This window comes from Acomys minous (genome assembly GCF_964271855.1).
Source record: "Acomys minous genome assembly, chromosome: 17".
In the NCBI taxonomy this organism is placed as follows: Eukaryota; Metazoa; Chordata; class Mammalia; order Rodentia; family Muridae; genus Acomys; species Acomys minous.
The window spans coordinates 39,725,880-39,738,619 of NC_140500.1; the positions used below are offsets into that span (position 1 = coordinate 39,725,880).

The window sequence follows — 12,740 nt, forward strand, 5'->3', positions numbered from 1 at the left end:
ACTCAATGTGGGTGCTATGAACTCAGTCCAGGTCATCCAGGAAAGCAGGAACAAAAGAGCTCTTAACTTCCATGCTATATCTTAACCCCATCCTGTTGTAATTCAATTATAAAATTAACTATATTTAGAGGAAAAGTGTGTCTTGATGACTAGAAAGAGGCGGGTGGGCAGGTCCTTTCATGATATGTGGACTTGCGTAGAATGTCAACATGAAAACCTCAAAGTCTTACTACGAGGAGAGCAATATTGCTTGGTAGTAGCATGCATACAGTGTTACTGCAGTAACTTTGTTATTGGGGTAGACCTTGCCAAAGTCACAAAGTGGTGGGGGAAATCAAACAAACAAATAAAGGAACAAAAACTGGACGCCAAAGCTAGTATCCAGATGCAAGAGCTACACCTGACACAGTGGGTCTACTTGGAGCTGAAACTGTTGATCATCTGGGTGGAGGGTAAAGAATTAATTGGGTAAATCTTGGGTATGGGAATCCACAGAAAGGGGTTCATATCCAGAATGCCAGAAGTGAAGAGTTTAAGTCTTGTTCTTCACGTCATCTTCCATAAACTAAAACAACCTTCTCTTAACTCTAGACACCAGCACTATTTAATTCAGTGTGATTATTTCCAAATATATTTCTATAATCAACTCTAAAGCAAAATTATGAGGTCAGGAGGAAGATGTGCATTGCTTCTCAGAGTACTTGGCTGGTACAGGGCAGGCCCCAAGTTCAATTCCAAGCACTACAAAAACAAACAAACAAATAAACAAACTAAAATCACCTTCCATAAAAAAGAAAGTTATTGGTACCTGCTCTTGATAATTGTGCACACTTTATGGAAACTGACATTTAATTCATGTGTGTTAAACTAAGGCAACAGAAAAAAAGGATCTGACGTTTATTTGGCTGAATAAGAACGGGAACTGTATGAGTTTTGCACGACAAAAGACTTGGTATGCCACCTGGTTGTGACAGCTTAGGTGAGGAGATGAAGATTTATTATGAAAAACTTAAGCAGGCATGACTTGAAGCAAGGTTGTACTTGGGCTCTGCTCTTTCTCGTCAACCAGCTGATGCTCTTTTCACACTTTGTTCAGTGAGATTAGGAATTACCTCAGTTACATGGAGAAGAATTTATAGTATTAACTCAGTGAAGCTGTAACTAGATCAGAATTGAAAAAGTAGATGAAAATAAAGGTTGGGTGAACCAAATACATGCTGTATTAATTCTTTACCCCCATTTTAACAAACAAGCCTAACACATCTTCCAACTCTTGACTCCCATTGGAGTTTGAGTAGGAAATATGTTAAAGGTTGTTCCCGAAAAGTTCTTCTTTTCACACATCTGTTTAACATTATTTCAACACAAATTCAACTCAAATTCAGGGACCGATTATGGGAAGTAGCTGAGTGGGATACACCTGGCTTCGGTCCAGTACAAATGTGAAATCTAGAAGCACTAACTTATCAACATTACTTTTTAAAACAATCCTAGAAGGCACAGAGAACCTCTTCTTTAAGAGCTCTGACAGAAGGGATCTTCCATGTCTGCAGTAAAAAAAATGAGTTCTTACTTGATGCTTTGGTTCTCAGCAATTCTGATGGTTTGCTTGGCTCTCCAATCCCAATGTTGTTCCCAGCAACAACACGAAATTCATATTCCACCCAAGGGCTCAAACCAACTATCGTTGCATTATATGTCTGTCCATTGAGAATTTCGGGGACTAAGGCAAACAAACAAAACAAAAATCAGAATAGAGCACTTGAGGTAATAAATGAGCATTAGCCAAGAGTACAAAATTATCCTGATTTTTTGTATTTGTTTTTTTTTTCAAAACTTTGAGGATTATGTGGGACATCTGATGGCAGTTGTATTGAATCTATAGATTCAATCTATAGACTGGTTATTTTCTTGATGTTAAGACTGTCAATCAATGAACATGTGAGGCCTTTCAACCCTCTGAAGACATCTTCAATTTTTTCTTCAAAGTATTATAGTTTTTAGTATATAAATGTTTTACTTGTTTAGAATTATAAGATATTTTACTTTCTGAAGCTATTGTGAAAGGCAGTGTTCCCAGGATTTACTTATAGGTCTGCTTGTCATTTGAATATAGGATGGCTACTGATTTTTCTGTATTAGATTTATATCCTATTACTTTGCTGAAAACATTTATCAGCTGTAGGAATTTTACAGTGGATTCTTAAGGAATTTTTAGGTATAATATATTATCTGCAAATAAGCATACTTCAATATTTTATTTTCCTCTTTGTATCCCCCTGATCTCCATCAGTTGCCATATCAATATATTGTACAGGTATGGAAAGAGAGAACATTCTCATCATGTTTATAATCTTAAAGGGAACGTTTTGAGTTGCTCTCCATTCAGAATCATATCAGCTTGCTGGAAATTACCTTCGTTAGGTTGAGATGTGTCCTTCATATCCCTAGTCTCTCTGAGACTTTTAACATGAAAGAATGTTGGTTTGTTTTTGTTTTTTCAAAAAGCCTTTCTGCAGCTAATGAAATGATCATGTTGTTTCTGTTTTATTTTACACTGTGCATGTGACAGATGACATCTATTGAGTCACATATGCCTACCATCCCTGCATCTCTGGGATAAAGATAACTTTTTCATAGTGGGTAATCTTTTAGGTGTGTGTTAATAAATTGGGTTTTGAAGCACTTTAGTGAGAAATTTTGCATCTATGTTTACAAGGGATGGTGAGCTATAATTTCCTTTTTTTTTTTTTTTTTTTTTTGTTAACTCCTTGTATAGTTTTGGCATTGTGGTAATTATGTCTACAGAACAAGAATTGAGAAATGTTTCATCCATTTCTGTTTTCTAGAATAACTTGTGAAATATTGGCAGTAGTTCTTTTTGAAGGTCTTGTAGAACCTGCGCTGAATCCATCTGTCCCTACATGTTTTTGTTGTTGTTGTTGTGATATTTAATTACTCCTTCTTAACTAGGGATTTTAGGGGTCTGTATAATCTGTTTACTTCATCTTGATATAACTTTAGTAGCCCCATATATCAAGAAATTAAATCATTTCATTAAGGCATTCCAAATTGGTAGAATACAGATTTTTAAAGTATGTCCTTATGATTTTATCAATTTCTTTATTGTTTGTGGTAATGTCTTTCTTTTCACTTGTAATTTTAAAAATATTTATTAATTATTTATACAGTATTCTACCTGCAGGCCAGAACAGGGCACCAAATCTCACTATAGATGGTTATCAGCCACCATGTGGTTGGTAGGAATTGAACTCAGGACCTTTGGAAGAAGAGCCAGTGTTCTTAATCTCTGAGCCATCTGTCCAGGCCCTTCACTTCTAACTTTTGAAATCTGTTTTCTCCCACAAAAAAAAAAAACCACAAGTCTTCATTTCACCGACTCTCTATTATATATTTCGATGTTTTTATTTTATTCATTTCAGCCCTGAATTTCACTATTTCTTCTTTATATACTCTTAAGTGTTCTTGTTTTCCTTAATGCTTTCAGGTGTATCATTACAATATTAATATGAGAAATCTCCAGTTTGTGGAGGTAGGTGATAGTTTACATTATTAAATTAAGAGTCAGAAAATATATTTATCACAAAGAACTATTATGAGTATCATTATTAGACAATCATCACTCATGCCTAGGTCGCTTACCAGTAGCAACAGCTTGCCAGCCCACAGAAAAAGGTGTCCGAGTTTGAACAGTAAAAATTTGAATGGGGCTGTTATTATCAGGACCAGGTCTCCAGCTGATTTGGGAGGTGGTACTAGAGATATGCTCCACTTTTACATCTTCTGGGGGACCTGGAGGACCTGGAGAAACATCATTTATGATGTTTGTGTTGGAAATGTTTAAACATATCATTTGAGGATAACAATGGCTTAGGTTACCTGTCATAGATTCATGCATATATACATTAAATAGAAAATAAATTACCAAATACAAACTATGTGTAACACACACTTTCAGATTAAATCCTAACAACCTGTTTATCCAGATGTTTTATCTAAATAGCACATTAAATTAGAGATACCATTTTTAGAGAGTAGGGTACACTAGCATGCATTTGTTGAATAGCATATATCAACAAGGTGATTTCAAACTTTATATCTATTCTTTCTTAAAATATAACTCAAGTAAAAATAACTAATATGTACAAATGTAAAACCCTACAGAATTTATTCTGGTCTGACACTAATAGCTTATTATAAACAGAAGGTTATTTTAAATTTTAGAACTCGGTACTATGTGCTAAGCACAGGTATTTAACGTTCATAACCATAGAACCCATAATATGGAATCTTGAAATTTATAAAACAAAAAATTACTTACGGTTTTCTCTTGTTCCCTTATCCTCATTTAATTCCTCAACCAGCTGCCATTTCTGTATGGACATTTCTGATCATGAATAAATAATAGAACAACTCCCTCATCATTTCTGCTCACCTCTCACAATGATATCAGCTACAGCAGACAAGCGCTCTAGTGTTGTTTGTACTGTGCATAAATATTTTCCCGAATGGCTTAATTGAATATTCCTTATCATCAAATCCCCAACAGATTCCTGAAGACAGAAAGAGGGAACTGGAGGAAATCATAATCACACACAGCAGGTCCCAGTTTCTTTACAGCTGGGTCGATATTAAACATAAGGCAGCCTTGAAATTAGAAGATATACTAAGATTATTATAGTTTTCCATAATTGATCCCTTTTATTATCCCCTTTACTCTAATTTGCATCTAGAAAACAAGTATTTCTGTGAAATACACAAAATAAAGCAAAACAAAAACAGATGCGGCTTTATACACAGATAGTGATTATGCCTGTAAATAAAGACGGAGAGGATGATTATAAACCACGTGGATCCATGTAAAACATCATTTGCTTTATTAAGAACTGAACAGTTTCAGATACTTACTCCTCCAATCCGTTCAAAATGAGCCACCCCTTTCTTTAAATCTATGGCATCTCCATTAAAGTACCAAGCAAACTCAACTTCTATGGTGGGGTCGTGAGACACTTGGCAGGGTAAAACGATACTCTCACCAACTGTCACATCCATTTTAGATGGTGGTGTTGTAATGACAGTTCTCTCTGTTGAGAAAAGATTACTTGTAAAAGGTTTAGAAACTGTTAGCATATGGTTACATGATACATATTTTAATGATACGCAATCATTTGAGGCAAAGCAAACAATTATTATATTCAGTAAGAAAAATTTTTTTTCAAACATTTTGTAGTTACTATTTTGTTGCTTAAGTTTGCAGACAACACAGTCATCTATATCACCCTTTCCCCACACCTTCAGAGGGAGCAGAAAGAGGGATCAGAAAGAGGGAGCAGAAAGATCTTAAGTGCTACAGTTTGGGAGGCCTAGACAGAAGTAGTGTCTTCTGCCTGCAACAGGACTGTTTCACTGATGACATTGTAGCAAGTGTGACTGTTGTCACAAAATCAAGCCAGTCCAAATCACAGTATAGGTCACGAAGAGCGTCCTGAGACCAGCCCATGACTGAAGAAGTACGGATGCTTCATAGTTTATTGGCGAGGGAGAGTTAGTTGCTGTAATGTTGTGACTGCTGGCCGACTGAAAATATTCAGTAAATGGTTCAAATCTTAGAGCACATGGAAAGCACAAATTGGACTCAACGAATTATATCAATAAGGTGATTCCACGTGGATTTTCAGAAGTGTTTTATTGTAATATGTCCTTCACCATATTTCCTTCTTTATTCTGCCTTCCCATCCTCCTTTTCATTTAACCCTCTTATTCTAATTTCCTTTACTCTTTGTAAAGCCCCATGCTATTTTCCCTTCCTTGCATGATCCCCCTTCTCTTACTAGTTTCATGATTTCTGTGTTTATTCTAATTGAAACATAAAAAGCATAAAGCATAAAGGCTAGAAAATTAGCAATATTTGTGTTTTCAGTTTTGGTTTACCTAAAAGCACAGTGTTTGTTTCTAGCTCTGTCTATTTGCCTGCAAATCTTATAATTTTCTTTCCTTAGCTGTTGAATAATGTTTCATTGTATAAATGTACCACAGTTTCGTTGTCCATTCATCAGTTGTTGGACATCTGTGCTGTTTCTAATTTCTGGCTTCCGAATAGAGCAACAATGACCACGGATGAAGAAGTATCTCTGTAGTAAGGGGTGGATACATTTCAGTATATGTCAAAAATGGTATAGCTATACCTTGTCATTGATGGATCTTCAGCATTTGATTTTGGTTTTGTTTTTCTGTTTTTGTGTTTTTGGAGACAGGATCGCTTTGTGTAGCCTTGGCTGTCCTAGACATGCTTTGTAGACCAGGCTGGCCTCGCACTCACGGTGATCTGCCTGCCTCTGCCTCCCGAGTGCTGGCATTAAGATCTTCAGCATTTGAGTAACCCTCACACAGATTTCCATAGTGTTTGTGCCAATATTCACTCCTACCAACTATGTATAAATGTTTCCCCCTTTTCCTCATCTTTTCCAGCATGAACTTTCATTTGTCTTGTTGTTCTTGGCTTATCTGACTGATAGAAGATAAATAACACAGTAGTTTTAATTTGCATTTCTCTGATGATTAGAGAGGTTGAACATTTCTTAAAGCTTTTATCAGATTCTTCTGTTTCATCTTTTAAGAACTCTTTGTTTGGTTCAAATTTCATTTTTTTTGATTGGATTATTTGTTTTCTTACTGCTTAGAGTTTCAATTTGTGAGTTTTATTTTGTTGTTCCTTACAGTTATAGATGCTAACCCACTGTCAAATTATATAATTAGTAAAGATTTTTCCCATTCTGTAGGCTGCTGCTTTGCTCAAATGATGGTGTTCTTTGCTGTATAGAACTTTTTAGCTTCCTGGAATGCAGTTGATTAATCATTGGTCTTGATGCCTGTGTTCCAAATGGCTATCCTTTTCTCTACTATATATTTTCCTTTGTCAATCAGAGCATGCCTATTCCCAACTTAGTCAGATTCATGATATCTGGTCTTAAGTTGAGCTCCTTGATCTGTGAAGACCTACTAATAGAGAAACTTCCTAAAATATAAATATATGCGAAAAATTTAAATGTAGTTATAATATAACTGGGGAGACAATGCCCTAACTAAATCTCTTATACCACCACTTGTAACTCCTACTATGAAAAATGCATTATATCTTGTTAAATCATTGGCCAGTGGGCTGCTGTAGAACCACAAACATTACAGGCTTTGCCAACATTGTTAGTTGGCCTCCACATTCTGATGGTAAGACTCTATTGATGAAGACACGCTTGCTTATGTCATCAAACCTGGAGAAATGGAACAGGTGCTCAACTACAACCTTCACCTCTACTGACTAACGTTCATGGTACTAGAAGGTTTGTTGTATGCTATAGGAGGAGAAAATTAACAACGAACATTACCCAGCTATAAACCCTGTGACCTACAACAGCAAACTGCCTGCAGGTATACTCGTATAAGAGTGATAAAAGGCTATTGGAGTAACTGACCACTTTCTTTTATTGGATTTAAGGTGTATTCCATGAGATGGAACCCATTGCTGACACTAATAAAATTGCCAAGAATCAGAAACTAGATAAGGCCATGGGCCTAAGGGAAAACCTACTAGTGTTATTCTGCTAAAGAAAGATTCTTGCTATATCATATAGCAGAGCATAACCACTTTTACTATGTTAATCCTACCGAGTAAAGGAAGCTGTCAATGGTACAAAATAACAGCCTACAGACTGTGAAAAGATTTTCACCAACCCTACATTGGACAGAGGGTAAATACCTAATATACATAAAGAACTCAAGAAATGAAACACCAACACACCAAATAATTCCAATTAAAAATGGGGTACAGAACTAAAGAGAGAATTCACAATAGAGGAATACTGAATGGTCAAGAAGCACTTAAATATTCAAAATGCATTCAACACTACTCTGAGATTTTGTATTACAGATACCACAATGTCTAAGATTAAAATCTCCCATGACAGCAAAAGTTGGTGAGGAGGTGCACTCCTCCATTGCTGAGGGGAGTGCAAATTTGTACAACTTCTTTGGAGATTAATCTGGCATTTTTCTGGGAAAAATTGGAAACAGCACTATGTGAAGATACAGATTTTCCTCTCCTGTCTATATATCCAAAAGATGCCCCACCATACAACAAGGATGTTTACTCAGCTATGTTCATAGTGGCATTATTCGTAAGCACCAGAATCTGGAAACAACCCAGATGTCCCTCAACCAAAGAAGTGATAAAGAAACTGTGGTACATATACACAATGGGATATTTAAAAAAAAAAAAAAGGATAGTATGAAACTTACAAGCAAATGGATGGATCTGGAAAAGATTATCCTGAGTGACTAGTCCAGACCCAGAAGGACACACATGGTATATATTCACTTATAAGTAGATATTAACCATATAATAAAAGATAACCATACTATAGACCACAGACCTAAAGAATCTAAGTAACAAGGAGAACTGTAGGGAGGATGCTAAATTTTCATCCAAAAGGGCAAATGCAACAGACACTGGAAACATTTGAAGAGGATGAGATCTGGCCCTAGCTTTTTCTGACAGATTCCACCCACTAGGGGACCACCAATACAGATGCTGAGACTCACAGGCAAACTTTGAGCAGAACACAGGGATTCTTATGGAAGTGTGTGTGTGTGTGTGTGTGTGTGTGTGTGTGTGTGTGTGTGTGTGTGTGTGTGTTGTGAATAGAAGGACCCATAGGGGGCATGAGCTTCACCAGAAGACCAATAGAGCCAACAAATCTGGCCCCAGGGGGCCTGCAAAGGCATCTCATGCACCAACCAAGGACCATGCACAGAGAGGACCAAGATCCCTTGCTCAGATGTAGCCAATAGTCATTTCAATCTCCATGTATGTCCCCTAGTAAGGGGAACATGGGCTGTGTCTGCCATCAACTCTGTTGCCTACCCTTCAATCACTTCCTTCTGGAGGGCAGCCTTGACAGGCCACAGAGGAAGAGGCTGTAGGCAGTCCTGATGAGACTTGATAGGGTGGGGTCAGTTGATAGGGGAGGAGGCTTCCCTTTTTCTGAGGACTAAGGGGGCAATATGGCTGGAAGAGGGAGGGAAGTTGGGATGGGCAGGAGATGAGGGAGGAGGCTATGATTGAGATGTGAAATGACTAAATTAAAAACATAAATTTAAATTTTAAAAAAAGACAGAGGCATTGGATGGCTCTGAAGAAACAGTGTCCAGCATCTTTCAAACACAACAGGGTTAATAGATATATGAATTCACAGAGACAGGCAGCATTCACAAGACCATCACAAGTTAAAAACAGACAAAAGACTTTTATGCAAGAGAAAAGGTAGACATGATTTCTCACTCCTTGCCAAGAAGCTACTAAAACAGATACCTGTTGGCAATGGAAAATCAGTTTTAAAAAAATGGAGTGGCATTGTTTACTCCAAGGCAGGCCCTATGCCCAGGAGTGAGTAGTTAGACAGCACAAAACAGATTTCATGTATTTTGTGTGATTTTTTTTTTTTTTGCTTTGGTATTTTTAAAATCTTATTTGGATTTATTTTATTTGTTTTATTTTTTGTTTTCCCTATTTGACAGACAGAGAAAGAACATCAAATTGTATGTCTAGGAAGGTGGGCAGTATCTGAAAGGAGTTGGAGTGAGGAAGAATATAAACAAATATATTTTATTTAAAAATAATAAAAGAAAGAAAAAGAGGGTATGGTGTTGTGAGGGTAGTGTGGGTCAGTGGATTTTGGAGAACTTAAACTGATGAATGGAGCTGGGCTAAGTCTGAGCAGGATGAGTATAATCAGAATATATTTTATAGAATTCTCAAAAATTAATAATATATTTCTTACATTATATACAACTTTATTCATAATTCATCTGAAAGTAAGTTACAATAAACACCTCAAAAGACAATATTCCATAAACCGTGGGACACAATATTTTTATATTTTACTCTAAGTACCCAGCTATAATATTAAATAAGAATAATAGCTACCACTCTAATCAACTCATTAGCTTAAGATTCCATGCGACAAAACTGCATTTCTAAGATTATATACACCACAATATGTGTAGTTTTATAATTGTATGCTTATATTTAAAAGCATGGATGTGATATATTACATTTTTGTAATGTCTATGATGATCATTTTAACTGAAATTGGAACATTAATAGAAATTACGGAATTCTGTCTTTGTAAATCCATTATCTTTGATGTCAAAATATGCAGCTGTCGTAGAAACCCCTTTAGACACATTTTTCTACAGGCCAACCAACACTGGTTCCATAAGTCCCAAAATGTCACAGCATAAATCCTCAAAGTCATTTTCTTTTTTTTTTTCCTTTATTAATTTATTCTTGTTACATCTCAATGGTTATCCCATCCCTTGTATCCTCCCATTCTTCCCTCCCTCCTCTTTTCCCCTTATTCCCCTCCCCTATGACTGTTCCTGAGGGGGATTACCTCCCCCTGTATATGCTCATAGGGTATCAAGTCTCTTCTTGGTAACTCTAGATGAGAGAAGCATGGGAGAATGGCAAAGTAGAAGGATCCAGAGGGTCCTAGAAACCTACAAGTAGAACATTGTGATAGGCAGATTTGGGCCCAGGGGTCCCGTTCAAACTAAGGCACCAGCCAAGGACAATACAGGTGGTAAACCTTAAACTCCTACCCAGATCTAGCCAATGGACAGAACATTCTCAAAGTCATTTTCAAGGGTGATTGAGGTATTCTTGAGTTCTAGCAAAGAGTAAGAATCATAAACATTTTAGTTATTTATTTATAGTAAAATATATACCTTTAATTCCAGAGCATTGAGCATTTACCAACACAGAGAGCACAAATTTCTTTTGTGGTAATTGTTGTTAAATTTATTTTTCATGAAATCTATTCTGATTATGATTCTACTTTCCCCAACTCTTCTAAGATCTTTCCTACCTCCCCATCCAACCAAATCCATATCTTTTTTTCTCTGCCTCTCATTAGAAAACAATCAGGCATCTAAAAAAAAAAGGATAAATAATAAAATAAGGTGAAAGAAAAACAAAGAAACCTGACTAAAACAAAGCCAGCATACTGACAGAAAAAAAAAAACAAGGGAAAAGCATAAGAAACATTTTAAAAACAGAGATACTTGTATTGGAACATATACAAATATCCTAAAAATCACAAGATTTGAAACTATGATATGTATAAGAAAAAAATGTTCGGAAAGAAGTAGGAGACAGAGGATGGGGGGAATGAGGAAGACTAAAAGGAGGGGAGAAAAGGAAGAAGAAGAAGAAGAAGAAGAAGAAGAAGAAGAAGAAGAAGAAGAAGAAGAAGAAGATGATGATGATGATCAAGAGGACAACATTGAAGCAGCTGCTGCTCAGACAAATTCTTATGACACAAAAATGCATCCAAAAATAACTTCATTTATTTTTGGCCATCTATTGCTGAACATGGAACCTGCACTTAACTGCAGATTGAATACCCAGAGAAACTCTATTAGAGAAAACTAATTTTTCATCATTTCTAGAGGAACCCTGAATATAGATTATATTAACATATTTACTTTCTTAGGGTTGAGTAGTGGCTGCATTTTAAAGGATATTTGCTATGTATCACTCAAATAAAAAACTGGGATCTCACAAATGTCTGTAACTCCAGCTCCCAGGAACGAGACCCTCTCTACTGGCTTCCATGTGTGTACGCTGGCATGTGCACATACATGCACAGAGACATATGTACACATGTATAAGTAAATAAAAATAAACTCTTAAGATAAACAAAAGCAAAACTAAACCTAAATTCCGTAAAAAGAATCTTTTCTCATGAAAGCTAAAATATCACTGAAGTAATACTACACAAGCAGAATGAAGCTCTAAGGCAGTTATCACAAAAATCTATGAAGATATTTCAACTTAGAAAGGAAATATATTTGAGTGTTTTACATATTTTTCAACGTAGGTACAACAGAAAATAGACTGTGTGTTTACCTATAGAACTTTCAGCTGTTACTTCATATAAAAGCGTTGTAATAACAAAGACATAAAAGTGGACTACAGGAAGTACTAATTGTGAACTTTGAGGCAACTTGTGATGAAATAGCCATGATAAAGATGAAAGAGTGCATTATGTTTCTGTGTAGAGTGGAGAGAGTGTAGCTTATCTATGTCTATGTCTTCATTTTCTAGAAACAGCATCCTTAGTCATACTGGACACACTCTGTTAGACTTTAACCAAGGAGCAGTCTGAAGAGCGATGTGATAACTGCATCCACTCACAATTCTAAGTCTTCTTACAACTTTTGCAGCTGACACCTAAAGTTTTAAACAAAACTGCTAGTAAGAGGAAAGTGTTTTCCTCTAGTCGTTTCTTTGAAAAAAAAAATCATTAATATCTTATTTACATTTCTTGGCAGAAGAGTTAGCTAATTAGATCTGTTGGTGGAGTCAAACCGTCCTAATTTAAGTTTTTAGTTCATGCCATTAAACTAATTTTTTAAGTATTAAAAATGACAACCACATCCTCCATTTAAGATAGCACATAGTGGTAAAATTAGACTAATTATTCCCTCTCTGCAGTGCTCATTGGTCCTACATTGAGAATCAAAACTTCATGATTAATAACAGATTATAATAAGGTATATCATCGTTACACTTTCATTTAGAATGTTCCAATTTGGATATGTATAACATATATATATATATATATATATATATATATATATATATATATATATATATATAT

At 35.8% G+C, this 12,740-nt stretch overlaps 1 protein-coding gene across 2 annotated transcripts in view; it reads right to left on the minus strand.

Moving 5' to 3' along the window:
- LOC311588829 (contactin-6) overlaps nucleotides 1-12,740 on the minus strand; it is a 324,841-nt gene that overhangs the window by 26,775 nt on the left and 285,326 nt on the right. For both annotated transcript variants that reach the window (XM_084766812.1, XM_084766813.1), the window contains 4 exons: nucleotides 4,930-5,105; nucleotides 4,457-4,574; nucleotides 3,664-3,822; nucleotides 1,574-1,723 (listed from right to left, as the gene is read on the minus strand). In XM_084766812.1, coding sequence (XP_084622938.1) covers nucleotides 1,574-1,723; nucleotides 3,664-3,822; nucleotides 4,457-4,574; nucleotides 4,930-5,105 — 603 coding nt within the window. The remainder of the gene's footprint in view (nucleotides 1-1,573; nucleotides 1,724-3,663; nucleotides 3,823-4,456; nucleotides 4,575-4,929; nucleotides 5,106-12,740) is intronic.